The sequence below is a fragment of the Phragmites australis genome, chromosome 9 (genome assembly GCF_958298935.1).
Source record: "Phragmites australis chromosome 9, lpPhrAust1.1, whole genome shotgun sequence".
NCBI lineage: Eukaryota > Viridiplantae > Streptophyta > Magnoliopsida > Poales > Poaceae > Phragmites > Phragmites australis.
In genome coordinates, this window is record NC_084929.1 from 30,637,500 (window position 1) to 30,657,958 (window position 20,459).

Sequence of the window (20,459 nt, forward strand, 5' to 3'; positions counted from 1 at the left end):
TGACCAAAAAGACCTAACGTTGCCTGACAACGGAACAAGGGCTGTAAAGAACTGCCAGAAGCTTTTCACTCATTCCTGACAGAAACAACGGATACGAAGCCTGCAGAGTGAAGCCAGCCCTTCTGATTCAGGACCTCCGCATCATACGCCGCGATGGCGTCCAGCACCCTGCGGTGGCTGATCACCTGCGCCCCGGCCGCCGCGTGCTCCACCCCCTCCTTGAGGTCAAGCAGCGAGCTCGAGGTGAACTCCGTCGGAGCGCCGCCGTCGTAGACGAAGTACGGCTTCACCAAAGAACTCTCACGTAGCAAATGCAGCTGGTTGCTGCTTCCCTCCAGTATCCGCCCTTCGGCGGCCGCTATGAGGTCTCGCAAGTGGTCTCTGTCGTCAGGGCTCATGTGGGCGCTGAGGCAGAAACTCCTTCCCGAAAACAGTTTCGGTGCCTGCAAGCATCGTTTTTCGTCACGCGGATGCGATGGTACCAAATGTATCTAGAGAATGGACCGCAAATGTAAGTGCAAAAACATCTGGATTCCATATACAAAGAGCAGTCACATGGGACTGCATATTAGAGTCTGTGACATGTGAGTTAACTTAGCACAACCATTTTGCAACGTCAGGATTTGCTGATGGAACACGCTGAACAAATCTAAATTTAATAATTTATATAGATATGCATTTTTCTAGTCTTTTGACACTGAACAGCCATCCATTTTATGTCTGTCATTTATTGTATGAACAATCAATGCATTTTTATACTTGTTTGTAGTAAGAACAAAATATCGACATGGCGACATCTCGATCTCAACCAAAATCCTCTACTTATGCCAAAAGAAATCAGTGATCAATGGTTGCTACATATAGCAGCATCATGTTGAATTGACTCACAGAAATAGATATAAATGTATACAAAACAATATAACATACCCCTTCAGCCGCTCGAATTCTTCCTTTCTTTGGCCCATCAAATGATCTGTGTGAATCATTGCTGAATGTTACCTCATAAGAAGCTTCTGGACCTGGGCGCAGCTCCAAGCAATCCACAATCCCTAAAAGAGGGAGGTCAAGTGCATCAGCACTGGAATAAAATTACTCTGTTGATTTGTGATCTCCAGAACGTACTTCATGGATAAATGTAAATGTGAAGAGATCGGATTCAGCAGCTTGTTGAGATAAGTAAAATTGACTTGCACACAGTAATTTTTTTTTAAAACATATCAAAAAAAGGTTCATAAAAGAACACTCAATACTAACATTCAGCTTGGACAACCCATTTCCCGGACAGTATTGCCATGAGGACTTCATACGATCTACTCCATTTGCTACCAGCATTTTTGCCCACGATGACATGAGTCACATTTTTGGCCCACTCTTTGGTCACCGTGGCATCGGTCCAACTCCCAAATTTCTGCAAGGAATCCTGCTCAACAAGTGTAAATGAAATTGATCACAAACTGGAAGAGGAGAGGACTTATTTAGAAATGTAGCAAATCGTTTCTTATGCAAAAGAGTTCTCCATAAAGTTGGATTTCGATGGAACATAGCAAACATGTTATCCATCCAAGAAGCGCCAAATGAAGTCGCTTTTTTGTTCCACCACTTCTCGCTATGCTACCAGCTACCTTTTCTGATGCACTTAAAGATGAACCAAGTAAAACCCACTGATCAGAAGGGCAGCTTGGTGTGTCAAGCTGATCTGATTTTGTTTCTTCCGCTTGGCAAGCGTTGGAAATTCCTTCTTCGTCTGGATGACAGCTGGAATGATAGTATATAGCAGAGAATTATAATTAATGACTGATCAAGGACCAGGAACCTTTACATTATGTCCCAAGAAGGGCAGTGCCTTAAGAAAGATAGCGTACCTCTGTGGCAAGGAGGAATAATTCGATGTATCAAGCTGATCTTTTTGTCGATAATCCACACGATAGTTAGAAATTCCTTCTTTGTCTGATTGTTGGCTAGAATCACGAAATACAACAAAGAATTACAGAAATAAAAAATTAATGATTATTTCAAGTAACCAGGAAGCTTGCAATATCAGGGTGAAGAAACATGGCATACTCCAGTAGCAAGGAAGAAGAACTTGAGGTGTTAAGCTGATCTATTTGTTGGCCTTCCCTTGAGCTATTAGTGGAAGCTTCTTCTTTGTGCGAACATTGGCTAGAAAAAAACAACAACACAGAGATTATGCAATAATCAGATAAGCTCTAATATCTACATATCTCACAAGAAACATGAATGAATAAGATCACATACCTCTGAGGCAACGAGGAAGAACTTGATGTTTTAAGCTGATTTGTTTGTTGTTTTTCCCTTTGATGATCATAAAAAATTCCTTCCTTGTCTGAATATTGGCTGGAATCACGAAATACAGTACACAATTATATAAATGAAAGATGGATGGTTAATAAAATGACCAGGGACCTTTACATTATCTCCTAAAGAAAGGTGAAGAAATATCATATACCCCAAAGGCAAGAAAGGACTTGTGGTGTTAAGCTGATCAATTTGTTGGCATTCCCCATTGAAAATGGTGAAAGATTCTTCTTTGTGTGAACATTGGCTAGAAAAATAACACAACAGGCAGATTATTTATAAATCAGATGAACTGGAACCTCAACATATCTCCCTATAAGGGCAAAGAACATCACATTCACATACCTTCGAGGCAAGGAAGAAGAATTGTCTTTCTCCTTCGTTTGTGAGCTCATCTCATCACATGGTAGCATCTTTGACACATGTTCAGGGCACAACACAAAACCATTATCCTACAACATAAAAAGTAAGAATATTAGAACATCATATAGGTGGTAAAAATCACAAACCAATGGATCAATGGCAAAGTACACTCAAGAGCTTACAGCATCCCAGCGGCAATCAAATATCTGAACTGCACATGGAACATGAAAACTCTTATTGCAACGCTTGTAATAACAACCAAGGGCCGCTCCCAGGAGACCACATCTGCTGCATCTCAATCTTGAAGAACGACTGATTTCTATCTCCAAGTTCATAACAATATCACCCTTAAACCATACTCTAGGAGCCCTTCACAAAAAATTCAGTAGGAACAGAAAATGAAAGGTCATATCAACGTAGAAATGCAGTCCTTTTGTGAGATTAACATTGAACTGAACAAATAAAAAAAGGCAACACTGTTGCATCTTAAATCTGCATTGAAAATAGCATGAAGATAAATCCAAATTATTTATATTAAATATAAAGTGTTAAACATTGTCTACACAGAACCCTACCACTCCAGGCATGTCCTATGGACATAGATGCCATTTGATGGGTTGCCCTCGTCAATGGGCACAAGTCTTCCCTTTAGGTAACGTACCATGGGACCATGAAACTGAAATAGGGGAAAAAATTAATGCCAATGAGGTGTCTTCAACACGTCTGCTCACACGATAGATGTAAATGATACAAATTGTATTACCGGACTTGTTCTAAATGAGTGGCAATAAACACATTCATCTTCAAATAGGTTGATTGGAGTTGGCAATCTCTTCAATTCAGTAGCACCTTCAATGTCTTCGGACAGCACACATTTTCTCGACACATTGCTTTCTCTATAGGAATGCTGACGAGGCCCGGTGTTAGTTAGCTTAGCACCAGACAATGAAACTTTTGCTTCGTCTACCACAATGTTCTCATTTGGTGCCTTCGACGGCGATGCCATTTTACTCTTCTATGATAAAATGATATTTACAGAAAGTTGAGTATACATCTGATTGCGTCTGATTTGCGAACCAATGTAAAGTAAGAACCTGTGTTACCCCAGCCCGGCTGGGTTTAGTTGGAGAGTTGATTTGTCTGGTCAATTTTATCGCTCTACTTTCGAACCCGCTGAAGGACTTGAATTGCGCCATTGACCATTTATGCTCACATGAGTAGCAGACTTTGTATCTACAAGTACCAGAGTGATGACTGGTGAGTAACATCAAACTCAAACTTGGTGGACTGGATATCTTTGGTAATTATCAGACTGGTGACTGATAGAGTGGAAAATAGATGGAAAATCACACGATAGATTACTCATTGATGGTCAGAGTACATATATAGCTAACGCTGGCGTACATTAGTTGTTAGGATAAGAAGAAACTACAATAACCTTGTGATATCTAGCTATACAACCGGATGTATATCTAGCTATACATGTGGTTGTGTGCTGGTGCCGGACGGATAGCAGTAGCAGGTCACGGCACGTAGAGCTGATGCACGTACACATGTGAGTATGTATTCCAACAGTGACCAACATCTAACCCGCGACATCTGAAATCAGATGTCAAGGATGTCAGAAAGAAAAATAATATGCAATTATGGGTTATTTAACAATTTGCCACCCCCACTTTTTGTACTATGATGGAGACGACGTTGGTCACCTTTTTCCTTATTCGCCCAATCACGGGACGCATTTCTGCAGATCATTTGCACTGTTTTTGCCCTGGTTGGACAACGAGCGACTAGTACTACTTTTGACAAAAATCTGGCCAGCTACCCATCAGGCCGTTTTCAGAAAAGAAGGGTTCATGGCCGAATTGTTCCCCCAAATTTTGGAAGAAGAAGAAGAAGAACCGTGACCCCAGGTTTGAAATGATGAGAATAGGTGACCCCCAAAACGAGCAAGAACCGTGACCCTGTTCACAAATTTTGTAGTTGTGACGTCGCTAGACCGACGCCTCCCGTCCCAGCTCGCAGCCATGATCCAGCAGCCCCACATCGATTTCAGTACGCATCGCACCGATCCATCGGTGCTGCACGGGGGGGACACACGAAGAAGCAACCGCCCTGGAACCAAGGCGACTCGTACGACGCAGGAGCAAGAAACGGGGGAGACGAAGAGACGAGGGGGAGGAACCAAAGAAACTGCCACTCGGCGCAGGCACAGGAGAGACCAGGCTGCACCATTCACGCACGCAGAGAGAGGTGGGGGAGGAGGACGAGGTGGTGTAGAGAGAGAGAGAGAGAGGAGGAAGACGAGAGTGGAGTGCTGCACCAACTCACCTGAACGGCTGGACGATCGCGCATCCTCAGATCGTGCAGCAGCAGCGAACGTTCGGCCGCGCGCGGTTAAACCTTGCCGGCCTCGGCTTCGTCCCGCAGTGCAGTGCACTCCTAGTACTCTCACCTCCTACTCCTAGGAGACTAGACGTGAAGACATTTGGAGGCAGCGGCAATAAATAGCAGGGGACAGGGAGGAAGAGAGGCGGCGGCGACGACCGACGGGCGCACGCGCGGCGAACGGATGCGGGACCCCAGGACTCCGGGAGACGAGGGAGCGAGCAGCAGAATCTTTTGCGTGTCACTACCACCCGTGGAGTAGAGCAGCAGCAGCAGCAGTAGAGTAGGCTCATAATCACTTCACCGGACTGCCCCTGGAGTCATGGTCGTACACCACTCCCGGCTTACGATGCAGGTCAGAGGAGTGAAAAGACATTGGAGTCAGACGTGGTCAGGATTTACCTTGTCAAGTGGTTTCGTGAAACGGACACGGATTCTCTGTATTAATGATGATTAATATAGAAAATTACTATTTAAACAGTAACATGAGTATGTTGCTACAGTCCTTACCATTAATCAATTACTGTGGATTACGATAGAAACAGCATTCAATTCTACTGTAGCTCAGACATGTACTGTAGCACCACTGTATCAATTGATCCAATCTCCACATCAATACAGTGGATCCCGATCGCTTGACAAGCGTCTGGGCGCACATCAACAACACTTAAAAAAAGAGGTACATGAAACATGGTTGCGTTTCTACGATCAAGAATCCGTTATCATGGTTGCTTTTTTAACACCACTGTCAACACGAAAAAAAAGAGGTACATGAAACATGGTTGCTTTTTTAACACCACTGTCAACGCTGAAATACAAAAGCAGCAGTCGCACTGTCAACGCTGAAATACAAAAGCAGCAGTCGCACTGTCAACGCTGAAATACAAAAGCAGCAGTCGCACTGTCAACGCTGAAATACAAAAGCAGCAGTCGCACTGTCAACGCTGAAATACAAAAGCAGTAGTCGCACTGTCAACGCTGAAATATGGTTTTACAAAAGAGGCTTGGTGCAACAAGATTTAGCGGGTTCGAGGAGCGAGCGAACGGTACTAAGCTTAGATGATCATCGAACTTTCAGCGCTTCCCGCCGCCGCCACCCAGCTTGGGGCCTTTGGAACCCTTCTGAACGGCACCCTTCGCCTGCGTCTTCTGGGACTTGGCCACCTCCGCCTTCTTGGCCTTCTTCTCGTCCTTGGTCTTCTTGATGCGCTCCTTGATCTCGCTGCAAAGTCACGACGGTTCGAGCGGTGAATTGGGTTGACATTAGGCTATCAGTATGTACTGCTTTTCTGTTAAGCATCTTCTTAAAGAACAGAGCAGATCAAACCGGACCAATGGTTACCATTGTGATGCATGAAAATGACGGCTATATAGAATGACAGAGAACATACCGAAGAGCCGCTTCTCTAGCAGCATCGCGGACTTCAGGCTTCTCAGCTCTCTTCTTCTGGATGATTTCCAATGAAGCACCAACAATGGACCTGGAGTACGGCTTCTTAGTGGTGCGGCGCCTCTTCTTGACAGCTTCAGCGTGAATATCCTACAAACAAAAATGCTAAAAACATATAAGAAATTCTAGCACCAACAGAAGCATGGCAGAAATAATTGTTGTTCAAAGAGTACTCAGATGCCATGCACAAAACAAACTTATACACATATAAATATAAGGATAAGGCTACAAAAGACACAATCGCATGATTCAGAAGACAGATACCCAATGAATATATCTCTACATGTACACATGAACACATGGAGGTGCTCATTCGGAGAAATCAGCATTGCATTTAATTGTAATCTTGAATGGAAGGAAATTATTTGATGCGTTAACAAATTAGAGGTTTATTGGAATCCTGCTTCCATGCCTTAATAGGACTTGAACAACCATTAAAATTACAAGTACCAAAGTTTCAACATGTCATCTCAGCTCAATCTAAAAGGTTGAAGAAAACATCTAGCTGATATGAGAAAACTGTGGTTCATCCAACCAAAGAGCATGTAATCATAAGAGAAATGTCGTAGCGTACTAAAGAAAGTTGGCTGGGTCATATACAGTACCTTCTTGTGTTGCTTCCTGTACATTGCTGTCCAGGAAAGCTTTGCAGGCTTCAGGCGGTTGTGGAAGTAGCGCTTGCATTTTGAGTTGGCGAAAAGGAACACCTGTAAAATATGTACAAGCAATCGTTATAACAACATTCTAAGATTAGAGATATCCCTGACAATAAATGCATCAACAAGCAACCTGAGAATCAGCACGAATGAATCGGATGCCTTTCCCTGGATATATCTTCTGACCACTGAAACGGCAGAGTTCAGTCCTGCAACAAGATCATAGTTAAAAAACCATCTAGTTCAGTAACTCCTATTGATGTTTAACAATCACTAACCACACTGAATACACAAAGGGCAATGACTAACAAAATCTATGAACATATGGCAACAGCAATCACAGAAGTAGAAACTTACTTCAGGACCATCTTCTCAGCTTCAAGAAACCTTCACAAACTCCTGCGTATTTTCCATGAGTCAAAGACAGAAAATCAGCACCCATGACATTAACACGTGAGAATGTAATTATCGTTCGTTCAAAGAAAAAAAAGAGAATGTAACTATGCAAGTACATGACATGACAATCCATAACAATACATAAAGTAACCAAGCCATTTTGCAGCCACACAAATATTGGGATTCGATAGGCAGCAGGAACAGAACCAATAAGTAAGCTCCTGCCGCAAGGGTCCTACCCTGGTCCATCTCGTACATCAGTGAAATAGGCAGCTATGCAATGCAAAAGGCCATAGCACCTGAGTGCGTGTGCTTCAACCCAAGGGGTCTCGAAAGACAACTAAAGAATCTATAATGCCAATCAGTAAGCAAGAATTCACTAGTTATCCACTGCCAAGATTGAGAACTCAAAAGATTTTAACTGTTGGGCGACTACTGGCAGCAGAAACACGAAACAAATATCTGCTGCAAAGCGGGTTCCCTGGTCCATGTAGCACGCAAAAGAAATAGGCAACTGCGCCATTAAACAGCCGTAGCGCCTCAGTACCGGTGCTCTGATCCGTTGCTGGGAAGGGAAGCCAAAGATCACCAGACACACAGCCGACCCAAAACTCAACTGGATACCTCCCCGATGCCTATCTACACTGCGAGGGAATCAGTACACGGGATCATCTACAGGTGCAAGAAACCATCTAAACCTCCGAATCTAGGGCACAGAATGGAATGAAGAACCAAATTACATACGATTCCGGCTAACACCGGCACGAAATGAGGTTAGCACAGCACGAACTAATTGCTCTAGGATAGGGACGAGGGGGGGGGGGGACATTTCGATGGCTACCTTTGGAGCGAAGCCGCAGGCGACTGCGAGGCGACGGGCGGCGGCGGCGGAGTGGAGGGAGCAGTGTGCTGATGGCTCCGCGAGGGTTTCTTATGAGCTCTTGAGTGGGCCGGGCTCCTGTAATTTACAAAGTCCGACGGTTTTAATGGGCCCAAACAAGTTTAGCCCAATAATAGTCTTATGGTCTGTGGGCCGATCGTTAAATTATGACGTGTGGGCCAACACTGTTATATTTTGATTTGTAGCTTCATTTCTCACGTGTTCTTTTTTTATAGAAAGAGTGTGTGTAAGGGATTTCAATCTCATTTTATAGTTTTTTTTGTCAACGTTGAAATTACACGAAATTTTGGTCATTTTTTGTCCTTTGCTTTGTGGGTCTCACATGTCACTGAAAGAAAATTTTTAAAATTAGGTGTTCCATTTCCCTTTGAAATTCACGAATTTTTGGTGAAAAATCGACAAAATTTAATCCCTTGTGTGTATGTGTGTGGCCCAACACTGTTGCATTACAACTTGATGATGGTAGCCTCGACGGGCATGTGCGAGGGATGAAGGGCGAGGGTGCGGCACTGGTAGACACAACATCGGAGGGCCATGCTACGAGAAGCGGTGACTTGCGATGGATGGGGCATGGTAGGCAGACACTGTGACGACAGGCGAAAGAGGCATGGTGCTGCTGTGTAGGAGGGACAAGGTGGATGAAGGCGACGAGGGGTGCTACCGGTAGGGTTTTCAACATGCCAAGCTCGAGTGAGCTTGTGGCTTCAAGCTTGAGCTTGATAGAAACTCGAGCCGAGTTTGATCTGAACTAAATATTTGATCGAGCCTACAACCAGGCTTGACTTTGGTTTGTTAGGGTCTTGAGCCGAGCTTGAATAGATCCTAGAGCAAGTTGAATTTGAGTAACTCGTGAGCCTCGAGCTTTTTTTATAGTCCTATCTATAAACCATATATGTATGTAGTCACGTAGCTTTTAGGTTAGACGATTGGATTTTAGGTTGGATGATGAGGTTTTAAAAAATAAATATGATTAAAGTGAATGGACATCGCCTTTGTCTTGACATAAAGCAGTTGAAGTTAGTCGAACTTTTGACAAGCTATTCGAGCTCGACAGGCTCGCGAGCTTGTGGCTAGGCTTAAACTTGTCTTGTTAGGGTCTCGAACCGAGCTCACATCAAGTTTACAGTGAGTCGAGTTCGAGTAGCTCGTGAGCTTCGAGCTTTTTTGACAGTCCTAACTATTGGTTCATCGTCGATCACCTGCATCGGGTTGGAGAACCAAACAAATTTTTTGTTTGGATCTGAAGCTTGAATGAGTCTACATTTAGGTAGTATTTCGTTGGTTGAACGAAGTTGTATGAGATGATATCGTCTTGGATGGAATGAGACTGGACGAGATAGTCCTAGATAAGATAGTACAAGGAGGTTGCTTGGTTAGATATGTGTGATGGTACGAGAATATGTTTAGTTGGTTGTATGGAATATAATGACTTGATATAAGATTATGTTTGGTTGCCTGAACAGGTTGATTCTGGATGAGTTGTATATGATGATAAAAATACATATAATAAAGTATTACAAAAGAATTCACTTTTTCACTATATAAACTAGGGTTAAAAATAATTTTAGAAATTAGTCTATTATATAAGAAGAATATTAGTGAACTTTTTTTATATTTTTGAGAATTTATTCGAGGCTATAACAATTATTAGAAGTTATAAAATTAGTATTTTTTGAGAATTTTAGTTTAAATTCTACGTATGTGTTGTGGATGAATCTAATTAAAATAGTTTACACATAAATTATGGAACACGTACAAATTGTTTAATATTTTTTGAGCAACAGCAAATTGTTTAATATTTTTTGAGCAACAGAAGATGTACTGTTGATTTTGGAGAGTACTGTGCACACGCGACCAGCGACCAGCACTGTTTATACGGGAAGAGTCCGTCCACGGCCCGTGGTGCCGCAGATTTGTACGTACCGCATATACTTGAAATCTATACGAGAATTCATTCTGAACAATGGACAATTTAATCAACCAAACGCACGTCCTAGGCTTCATCCTGCACCATCTCATACAGGATAGGACTGGTATGTCCATGTCCAACCAAATATAACGTCAGTGTTTGATGGTGAACCGAGCAATCGAGCTCTTGAGATGATTTTTTTCCAGTTAAACCGAAAACCGCACCGAAATAATCACACCGATTTTGTGCGGCTGCTAATTTCCTGGCAGTAACTACGGTTTTCATTTCTCAAAACCCGAAATTTCTTTCAACCGAGAAAAACGAACCGAGGAAATCGAACAAACCAAATGCCTACCACTAATGAAAAAGAGGGAATATATCCTGTTATCAGAACGCAGATGGAGTCGAATCATTTAGTTCAGAGATCCGTGACGAAAGAGCAGTGCTCCTGCTCATAGTTGAAAAAGAGAAGAGAGATCCGCGATGAGTAAGCGCTCACCGGGGCACCACCGAAAAGCCCGCTGGAAATGCGCGGTCGCTGTCGCCGCCCGCCAGCCACACCGGGCGCTCGTCGTGCCGGTGTTTTCGCCGGTCTGAGTCGAACTAAAAAGAGTTTCCACACGCCGTAGCGGGAGGCTGTAGTGGCGCACCGCACAGCTCGTTGCCAGTTACCACTGTGTCGAGAGTGAATCCTGATAGTGATTCTGGTATACTGGATAGTAGGTGTGTAAATAGTGTTTCAACGAATACGTGTGTGTTTGAATGGACTAAGGGATACAATGAGTTATATAGATTCAGACTCACTAGAGAATAATAGTCTGACATCCTATGTATGTTATGAAGGATCTTCATGGATTATAGATGATTCCTTGTTCTAGTCTCCTACTCCTCTATTTGGAACGAGACTCTCGTCCCTTTATATAGTAGAGATGAGGAGTATTTACATATGATTCCGAACAGATAAACCTCTACTCATCCTAATATCTAATCCAGACCATCATTACGGAGTAACAGCGTGTGCCCATTTGCTCTGAGCGCACTATACGTCTAGTTGCCATACACTAATACCATGGGACGGGAGAAGGTCCTTCTGTGCCGACTTCATCCATTTGCCTGGTCGGGCTGCTGATGACGTCCCATCCGTCGTGCGCCATCGTGCCAGTCCTGTAAAGTTCTATTCTGCAGCATTTAATACTACAGGACGGGACATGGCCCTTTGGTGCCGACCCTGTCCATTTGCCTGGTCGATCTGCTGACAACGTCCCATCTATCTTGCGTTGTCGTACCGGCCTGCAAAGTTCTATCCCACAGTATTTAATGCTACGGGACGGGACATGGCCCTTCGGCGTCGACCCCGTCCACTTGCTTGTTTGAGGTACTAACAACGTTCCATCCGCCGTGTGCTGTCCGCCGTATTTAATGCTACGGGATGGGACAGTGCCCAACTGCGTCGTCCATAATTTCATCATCTGGTGCTAGTGCCTGGGGAAAGAAAAACACTTGAGTGGATATTAGCGACTGTACTCTAGACAGGTTGCGTCAAATCTGGCCCTGCCACTAGTGGGGCTGATCGTGAGTGTAAGTGGTGGTACAGAGAGACTGGTCGGGCGGGCGTTTAGACTGGTCGTTGTGGTCGCACGATCGACCATATTTTGGGGAATACGCAGCTCTAGTTGTAGGCCCCTTGTGGGGCCCGTTTAGTCAGGGTACCATTTTACTTAATACACTGATATAATCCCCCAAGCCTCCCTATGACCGTGGTCCGACCTAGTTTTACCACTAGGGTCCCTGGTAGACGTAGTCAGTCCCTCAGGCCATTTGCCACTAGGGTTCCTGGAGTGGTCGTTTTGATGTAGTTAGTTCCTAAAGCTTGACTTCGAATTTCGTGTCATGTGTGGAGGTTTTAAGTGTCCTGAGAGAGAGAAAGGCAAGGGGGATGAGAAGAGAGACATTGGTCACAGCTGGACCTGTGGGACTCTTGGCCCTATCAGCGCGTCCCCTCGGGTTTTGAGCGTTTTCGAATGCCACGCCAGTGTAGGTTTTTAAATCTAAGTGTTTAGCGGCCTTCCAATCCACCTCCTTGCCTTACCTTCTCCTCTCAGGTCTTCCAATGCCTAGAGCCCATCCGTTTCTATTCTGTCTTGCCCTCCGCTTCGTACTGTAGGCAGACCCTCAGGCCATGGCATGCTCCCTTCCTTCATCGTCGGAGGGATTGATGATCTTGGATGACTTGGTGGAGATGGAGCTACCTCCGCCTTTAGATCCGCCTGCCAAGGTGTCTTCGGAGGCGCCTTTCATTGTGGATGTGCCTGCGAGGTTGGGGCCGTTGCTTGCGATACTGGAGCCGGCGACCACCATGCTTCCGCCCCTTCAAAGGAGGGCACCTCCTGTTGTTCCTCGTTCTCCCGCTCGGGTGGATCCCTCGGCCGAGGTCATCGATAATTCTGGTGACGAGGAGTGGATCGATTGGGACCTTCTGGAGAAAGAGATCGATGACGAGGAAGAGTTGGAGATGAAGAGGAAGAGAGGTCTTCAGGGTGTGCCAGGGTCAGTCATCAGCTCCAGCAGAGTCTTTGCCTCGGCTTCCCTCCCTGGCCCCTACGTATGTCCTCGCCCGATCTCTGGAGCGGTGAGCTGCCACCCTCGGGAGGAGTATAAGAGATTTCTTGACTCGTTCAGAGGTAGGTAGAGATGGAAGTCCGGTGGACTCTTTCTTTCAACTTTGCTTTAGTTACTTGAGCCAGGGACGATTGGGCAGGCATGTACCAAGGTAGTTTGTCCGATTGGATGTAACAAGTTGGCTTGTACTCCTTCCTTTTTATGAATGAAACATGTTTGAGGTTTCACGACGCCCGTCCTTGTCCCCTTCCACTTGCTAGCCTGGTTGTTGGGGCGTAGACCAGATCATAGCTTGACAAAACCCGTCGGTGGTGACTAGCGCTCAACCCGAGTGAGGGTGTGTGACTTTGTTTGTTTGGCAGATCCCGTAATGGCCGTTTAAGCATGCTTGCATGCCGTGGTTGGAGAATTAATCAGTCGGGAGCCCGTTGCTGGTCGGGGAGTCCTGCAAAATAGGGAGTCTCAGTTTTTTTTTGAATTTTTAGAACTTATAGGTTGTATTCCACGCTCGTTCGGAGGACCCTACAAAAATAGAGAAATAGGCCCGTCTTCGAGCGACCCTACACATAGAACTTGCGCAATAGAGCGATGTTCTAGGAGTTATGTAATTCACGACCGTCCTCTACGACCAACCTGACCGTACCAGGCCGGGTAACATCAACCACCTTGTAGGGCCCTTCCCACTTGGGGGAGGGCTAGTTCTGACCTGGCTTATTCTAAATTTGCCTAAGGACGAGGTCACCTATAACCAATGTTCGTTCTCGTACCTTACGATCGTGGTAGCGTCTGAGGCTCTGTTGATGTCGGGCGGCTCGAATTAGAGCACGATCGTGGAACTCTTTGATCAGGTTTATGTCATCCTCTCATCGCGCCACTTGGTCGTCGTCCGAGTAATTGATGACTCGAGGCGATTGGATGGCTATTTCTGAGGGGAGCATGACCTCTATGCTAAAGACCAAGAAGAAAGGGGTTTCAGTCGTAGCCCGTCTGGGGGTTGTCCGCAGCGACCAGAGTATTGTAGGGAGTTCATCCACCCAACACCTTGAATAGCTTTTAAGCCGATCAAAGACCCTGGTTTTGATTCCTTGTAGTACCATCCCATTCGCCCTTTCGACCTGCCCGTTGCTTTGGGGGTGTGCCATAGACGCATAGCATACCTTGTTCCCGATCTCATCACAGTAGTCTTGAAAAGCACTACTGGTGAACTAAGTTATGTTGTCCATGACTATAGGGTTTGGACATCCAAACCGCACTACCAGTCCTTGTATGAACTTAATTGCTGCTGTCGCGGTTATTTTCCTGACGAGTTCAGCCTCGATCCACTTATTGAATTTGTCGATGGCCACAAACAGGAATTCAAAACCGCCTAGGGCTTTGGGGATTGGTCCCACGATATCAAGCCCACAGACAACAAAAGGCCAAGAGAGTGGTATGGTTTGCAGTGCTTGGGTTGGTAGGTTAGTATTTCGGCCGTGTTACTAATACGACTCGTACCGTTTCACCAGCTCGTAGGCATTGTGGAGGGCAGTGGGCCAATAAAATTCTTGCCGGAACGCTTTTCCGACTAGGGTGCGGTATGAAGCGTGGCTATCACATATGCCTCCATGGATATCAGAGAGCATTGTGCTCCCTCTTTCTGAGTGATGCATTTTGGTAAAAGGTCGTTGCTCCCTCGATAGTAGAGGCGCCCCTCTACTAGAGAGTATCTACGGGCTTACCGCGAGACCCTTTCTGTTGATGCATAATCGTCAAGGGCTGCTCGATTCTGAAGGTAGTCTCAGATTTGATCCATCCAGGTTGTACCCAAATTGAGCAGGGTAACCTATGATGGTCGCTCGAGGCTGACGACACCGAGGAAGGTGTTGCCTCTAAAGTTGTTGCCTTGGGTGCTCCGTTTTCGAGCAGAGCATCCCCTCACCTTGGCCTGAGACCATGGTGGATGGTCGTGAGAGTCTTTCTTCAAAGACTCTAACAGGGACAGTTTGACGAGAAGAAGCTAGACAGGCCAGCTCATCGACTAGAAAGTTGTCCTTGCAAGGGATGTGTTTGACCTCAAAGCTGATGAACCGTCGCTCTAGTCTCCTCACTTCGATGAGGTATGCAACCATCGTCGGGTCATAGCACTGAAACTCTTTTTATACCTGGTTACGATTAAAAGCGAGTCCCTTATAACCAACAGTCGCTTAATCCCAAGTGTGGAGACTGCTCGCATCTGGACAAGAGGCCCTCATATTCGGTAGTGTTATTAGTTGCTGGAAAATATAATTGAATTGCGTACCTGAGAATGTCGTCGGTGGGTGAGGTCGAGACCACTCCAGCCTCGGCTCCCTTTAGTGTGAACGACCCTTCAAAGTGAATGGTCCAGTGCTCGTCTGCCTCTGGTCGTGGTACCTGCTCGGACTCGATGGACAATCATTTGGCTACAAAATTGGCTAGTGCTTGGGACTTGATAGAAGTCCAGGGATGAATTGGAGGTCGAATCCCCCGGGCTCTACTACCCATTTTACCGTTCTTCCTGTTGCATCTCTGTTATGGAGAATTTCCCTGATTGGGAACGAGGAAATCACCTTGATTTTGTGAGCCTGGAAGTAGTGCCTGAGCTTACGAGAGGCTATTAGGATGGCGTATAGCAGTTTCTAAGACTGTGGGTACCAAGCCTTCGTGTCGTGCAGGACCTTGCTGACGTAATATACTGGTCACTGGAGGCCATCCCGCTCGACGACCAGGACCACGTTTGCGACCTGTGGTGTTGAGGCAACATAGAGCAAGAGCTCCTCGTCGGGCCGATGTGTGGTTAGTATGGGAGGGGAGAAGAGGTACATTTTGGGTTCTTGGAATGCTATTTTTGCCTCTGGTATCCATAGGAAGAGGTCGTTTTTCTTCAGGAGTTTGAAGAGTGGCAATCTCCTTTCTCCTAGCCTTGAGATGAACCTGCTTAGAGCAGCAATGCATCCTGTAAGCTTCTGAACTTCTTTTAAGCTGGTCGGGGGTGCATCTGGTCGATTGCCCTGATCTTGTCGAGGTTTTCCTCTATCCCCTACTGGGGTACGAGGAATCCCAACAACTTCCCTGATGGAACTCCGAACGTGCACTTCTCCGTGTTCAGCTTTATGCGGTATTTTCGGAGATTGTCGAGAGTTTCTTGGAGATCTACGATTAGATCTGTCTTGGTTTTGCTTTTGACGACCACATCGTCTATGTATGCTTTAATGTTTCTCGCGAGTTAGGGTCGAAGGACGAGTTGAATACACTGCTAGTAAGTGGCACGAGCGCTTTTTAATTTAAAAGGCCTTTTTACATAGCAAAAGACCCCAAAGGGCGTAACGAAAGCTGTTTTTTCTCATCTTCCTTATACATACTAAATTTATGGTACTCTGATCGTCTATCTAAGAAATATAATAGATCACTGCCAGCAGTTGAGTCAACCAGCTGATCAATTCGGGGAAGTGTTAAAAGATCCTTCGGGCATGCCCAGTTGAGGTCGGTGAAGTCGACATACATTCTCTACCCACCATTGTGCTTCCAGACCATGTCTCGGTTAGCCAGCCATTCTGGGTATTGCACCTCCCGTATGAAGCCTGCTTCGAGGAGCTTATCGATCTCCTAACGAAGTTCTTCCTTTCGGTCGGCTGTGAACCGATGCGCTTTCTAATTTATTGGTCGCGCGTCAGGTCGCATGGACAGCTTGTGCTTGATCACCCCTGGGGACTCCGGGCATATCAGACGGACTCCATGAAAAGACGTCCGTGTTCGCTCGGAGGAAGGTGATAAGTGTGAGTTCCTATTTGGGGTCCGAGGTGGCCCCTATCTGGACCGATCTGGTTGGGTTGGTGTCATCCAGGCTCACTGCCTTGAGCCGATCGTCGGGGCAGGCGATGATGTGGACTTTCTCCAGCCGCCCGCTGGGTTCCGTGGTCAAGGGATGCGACCTGGGAGTCAGTTCGACCATGTCGAGGCTCCTCTTGTTGCAGTGCATGTCTCTCTTGGTGCTGCCAGTAATGGTGATGACCCCTATTGGCCCATGGATTTTGATCACCTGGTATGTGTAGTGGGTAATGACCATAAACTAGGACATCGCTAGTTGTCCTAGAATCGTGTTATACATTGTCCCGAAGTCAGCCACATTGAAAAATAATCTTGCGATCTTGAAGTTGTCCGATGAGCTGAAGGTGATAGATAACTCGATTTGCCCTAGTGGTTGGCCGAGGAGCCCGAAGTGATGCCCAAGAAAGGTGGGGACGGCCTCAGCGAGCTTCTTAGAATCTGCAAGGCATCTAGTGCATCGGTGAAGAGGAGGTTGATCGAGCTTTCATCGTCGACGAGCATGCAGCCCAGGTGGATGTTCTACACTGTGGGTTCGACCACGATGGGGTAGCGACCAAGGCATCGGACGTACGCGGGGTGGTCAGCCTGGCTGAAAGTGAGCGGGACCTCCGATCACTTCAAGCGCGGGCTTGGGTCTGACATGGTCGCCCACACCTCCTGGACCACTGACTTGTATTCCCTATTAGATGAATATATCATGGTGCCCTGAAGATGTGATGGACCATATGATCGGACTGTTGGTAACCCAGTGCCTACTGGTCGGGGGCGGCCCCGTCCTTATCATCATCGTCGTGTTTGTATTTGCGCTCTCCGAGCTCCTGTTCGATGATGCCTCGCAAGACCTTGCATTCAGTTAGGTCTTGGGCGTCCGTACGGTGGATCGGGCAGTAGCCCCGACCCTTTTTCCCGTCTTTCCTTTCGAAGCGCCGGCATGTTGGGCCGTTTGCTCGACCGCCAAGACCTCAGGAGGTCTGGCCTTGCACTTGCTCTTCTTGTTCTTCCGGTCGACCCCTTTGGCAGGGGCGGACCGTTCAGATACTGGTCGCGACCTGGTGTCGATATGTTGCTCCCAGGCCTCGGTGGCCTACGCGCACTTATCCACGAGCTTGAAGAGCTCATTTGTGCTTCGGATTACACGGGTGGCCAGCTTCTCGACCATTTTCTGCTCTTTGCCCTCCCCCCCCCCCCCCGGTTTAAACGCTATGATCATGGATTCTCCTATGATTCTTGGAATGGTATTCCGGCGTTCAGTGAAACATCGGATGAAGTCTCGCAATGACTCTCCTTGTCGCTGTTGGACCTGATATAGGTCGTCCTCGATCCTTGATCAGGCGTAGGTCCCCTGGAAATTAACGATGAACTGGTCGCATAGATCCTCCCAGGAGTGAACAGAACTGCGGGGGAGGTTCATCAGTCACGACCAGGCGGAACTGATCAGGGTAGTAGAGAAGTAATTTGCCATGACCTTCCCATGGCCTTCCGCAGCTTGCACCATGGTGGTGTAGATCTGCAAGAATTCTTTCAGGTTAGTCGAACCGTCATACTTCTCGGCTAGGATCGGCTGGAATTTGTCCGGCCAGCGTACTTCACGTAACGTGACAGACAGGTTGTTACACCCTGTCTCGTAATGGGGAACCACTCGCTGTTGGGCGACGGCGCACGCCTCGGGAGAGAGACAACGGCCTCGAGCTCCTGGCAAAGGGGTAGAGCCATCCGATGCGTCCCTGTAGGGGGAAGGCGTGCGGCAGGGCTGCTTGCCCTTTTCGTTCTTGTGCCGAGCCCTGTCCTCCTACTCTCTAGTGGCCACCTGGCCTTGGATTACGCCCCAGAGGTCACGTTGGCGTAGAGAGTTACGCAAGTCGGAGAGTTAGCTGTCCTGACATGGAGGTGGTCCGCGAGTACTCCGCGTGGTTGGGGGAGCACGAGACCTATTTCGTCGTGGGCCTTGTTGTGACCCCTGACGACCAAGACCCTCACCGGCCCTTGCGATAGTCGCAGTGCAAGTTGACGTGGCCTGGTGCTAGGCGGTCTCGACCAAGTGGGCAAGATCCCGCAGCCATGGTGCCACAGAAGAACCCTCCAGTACAGCTACTGGAGGTTCTACCCACATCAACCCGACATTGACTCACTAAACATACGAACATACATAAAGCATAATTTATCAATTCAGACTCCACAATTCATTCAAAGGGTGCAATATGCTTAGATGTTTGCCTTGCTGCTTTGGTAGTTGTCTGATACTCCCTGCATAACACTCACAGAACTCCTGGAGGTTGGCGTCGCCTTCAACCACAGTTGGGTACGCGCCGATTCTTCGCTCACTAAACAAAAATACGTTCAATGATGAGCATAAATGAAGTGCAACAATGTATGGTACATGGATAAGACATAAGGAAGAACACGAAATTCGCGAGCTAATAATGACGGAGAAATACAGAAGGCCAGAGACTCCTTACATTTCTTCGGACTCTCCGGACTTACGAAGTCTCCAGAGATTTCTTTGAACCCTTTGACAGCAACTCCTGAATCTGTTTCTTCAACTCAGCTAGCTCAACTGACGACATCTTAAATGACTTCCTTGAAACTGGGGCCGCTGGCACAAGGTCAATAGAGAATTCCACGGCACGATTGGGTGGCATCCCTGGAAACTCATCCAGAAAGACATCCAGGAATTCTCACACCACAGGAATACTCAACAGATCCATGGTGGGGACAACCTTTAGAGCGTAAAGGAAAGGATCAATGGCCTTGAGCTTCAAATGAATTTGGGTGCCGGACGGACCATTAAGGGTGATGGTCCGCTGAGCACAATCCATGACAGCTTCATTCTTGATAAGCCAATTCATCCCCAATATGACATCTATCCCCTTTGAGTCCATCAGCAACAAATTGACACAGAAAGATATCTCGTTGATAATCACCGATGCGTTGGACACACATTTCTTAACAAGAACTTTAGCTCTGGGTGCATCTATAAGATAAGGTGTAGGGGTGGTGTCGATTCTCAACCTGTGCCATCATGTATAGCTCATCGCTATGAAACGGTGAGAAGCTCCAGAATCGAAAAGAACGACTATGGGAGCAACGACAGAACTTGAATGCATAAGCAACGTACCCATCAGCATGTTGTCACCCTTGTGAACCTCTTCAGCAGTGGTGTGGTGTGCTAAGACACGCTTGGGGACGTGGGTGGCCTGAGAAGATTGTGGTGCAGACTGAGCAGGTGGTGGCTTTGGAGCAGTCACTATGGTTCTCGGCTTCGGTATGGGCAATCCCGAGCATAGTGGCCGACAAGACCGCAGTTGTAGCACGGGCCGCAGTTGTAGCACGGGCCACCGGGGCCACCTGTCACGCTCACTTGAGAGCCGACGGGTCTTGCAAGTTACCATTGTGGAGCGGAGAAAGCCGGACGCTGTACCAACCACATCGGTTGTGGAACACTTGGTGCCGACACGTGAGATGGTGGAGACTGACTCTTAGTGCGGGTGCGTTGAGAGCTCCTGCCCATGGAAGCCGACGGACCCCTCTTGCGTTTCTTCTCCTCTTGGTGGTTCTTAAGCTTGAACTCCACCATGAGGGACATGCTCACCAACTTGTTGAAGTTGGTCCTGCATCTTCGAGTTGAGGCCATTGACA

General features: G+C 46.8%; 2 protein-coding genes across 4 annotated transcripts; both read right to left on the bottom strand.

Annotated features, from left to right (window-relative positions):
- Window positions 1-5,359, bottom strand: LOC133929099 (BRCA1-associated RING domain protein 1-like). Of its 2 annotated transcripts, none has more exons than XM_062375701.1 (14): window positions 5,011-5,359; window positions 3,774-3,912; window positions 3,443-3,691; window positions 3,255-3,355; window positions 2,862-3,048; window positions 2,662-2,768; window positions 2,468-2,563; window positions 2,257-2,355; window positions 2,062-2,160; window positions 1,863-1,958; window positions 1,623-1,755; window positions 1,255-1,420; window positions 928-1,049; window positions 1-443 (listed from the first exon to the last, which is right to left on the bottom strand). In XM_062375701.1, exons 2-14 carry the CDS (start codon window positions 3,873-3,875, stop codon window positions 66-68), a joined length of 1,935 nt encoding a protein of 644 aa, XP_062231685.1. In that variant the 5' UTR covers window positions 3,876-3,912; window positions 5,011-5,359; the 3' UTR covers window positions 1-65. The 2 variants fall into 2 exon arrangements, with proteins under 2 accessions (XP_062231685.1, XP_062231684.1); XM_062375700.1 differs by having other exon boundaries at window positions 3,443-3,694.
- A 407-nt stretch (window positions 5,360-5,766) lies between these two features.
- Window positions 5,767-8,523, bottom strand: LOC133929102 (large ribosomal subunit protein eL24). Of its 2 annotated transcripts, none has more exons than XM_062375707.1 (6): window positions 8,411-8,523; window positions 7,531-7,572; window positions 7,307-7,382; window positions 7,123-7,224; window positions 6,459-6,607; window positions 5,767-6,289 (listed from the first exon to the last, which is right to left on the bottom strand). In XM_062375707.1, the coding sequence occupies exons 2-6, from the start codon at window positions 7,539-7,541 to the stop codon at window positions 6,142-6,144; spliced, it is 486 nt and encodes a 161-aa protein (XP_062231691.1). In that variant the 5' UTR covers window positions 7,542-7,572; window positions 8,411-8,523; the 3' UTR covers window positions 5,767-6,141. The 2 variants fall into 2 exon arrangements, with proteins under 2 accessions (XP_062231691.1, XP_062231692.1); XM_062375708.1 differs by having other exon boundaries at window positions 7,531-7,579; window positions 8,411-8,477.
- Window positions 8,524-20,459: the final 11,936 nt, after the last annotated feature.

Bases quoted from the DNA above. Each gene is read 5' to 3' on its own strand.
- LOC133929099 (XM_062375700.1), bottom strand. From the start codon at position 3,875: ATGGCGCAATTCAAGTCCTTCAGCGGGTTCGAAAGTAGAGCGATAAAA. The intron at 3,049-3,254 runs GTAGGGTTCTGT...TTTTTTGTGAAG, and splicing joins CATAGGACATGCCTGGAGTG to GGCTCCTAGAGTATGGTTTA. The intron at 444-927 runs GTATGTTATATT...CGATGCTTGCAG, and splicing joins GAATTCGAGCGGCTGAAGGG to GCACCGAAACTGTTTTCGGG.
- LOC133929102 (XM_062375707.1), bottom strand. The intron at 6,608-7,122 runs GTACTGTATATG...TTTTGTTTGTAG, and splicing joins ACAGGAAGCAACACAAGAAG to GATATTCACGCTGAAGCTGT. The intron at 6,290-6,458 runs GTATGTTCTCTG...GTGACTTTGCAG, and splicing joins GCTAGAGAAGCGGCTCTTCG to CGAGATCAAGGAGCGCATCA.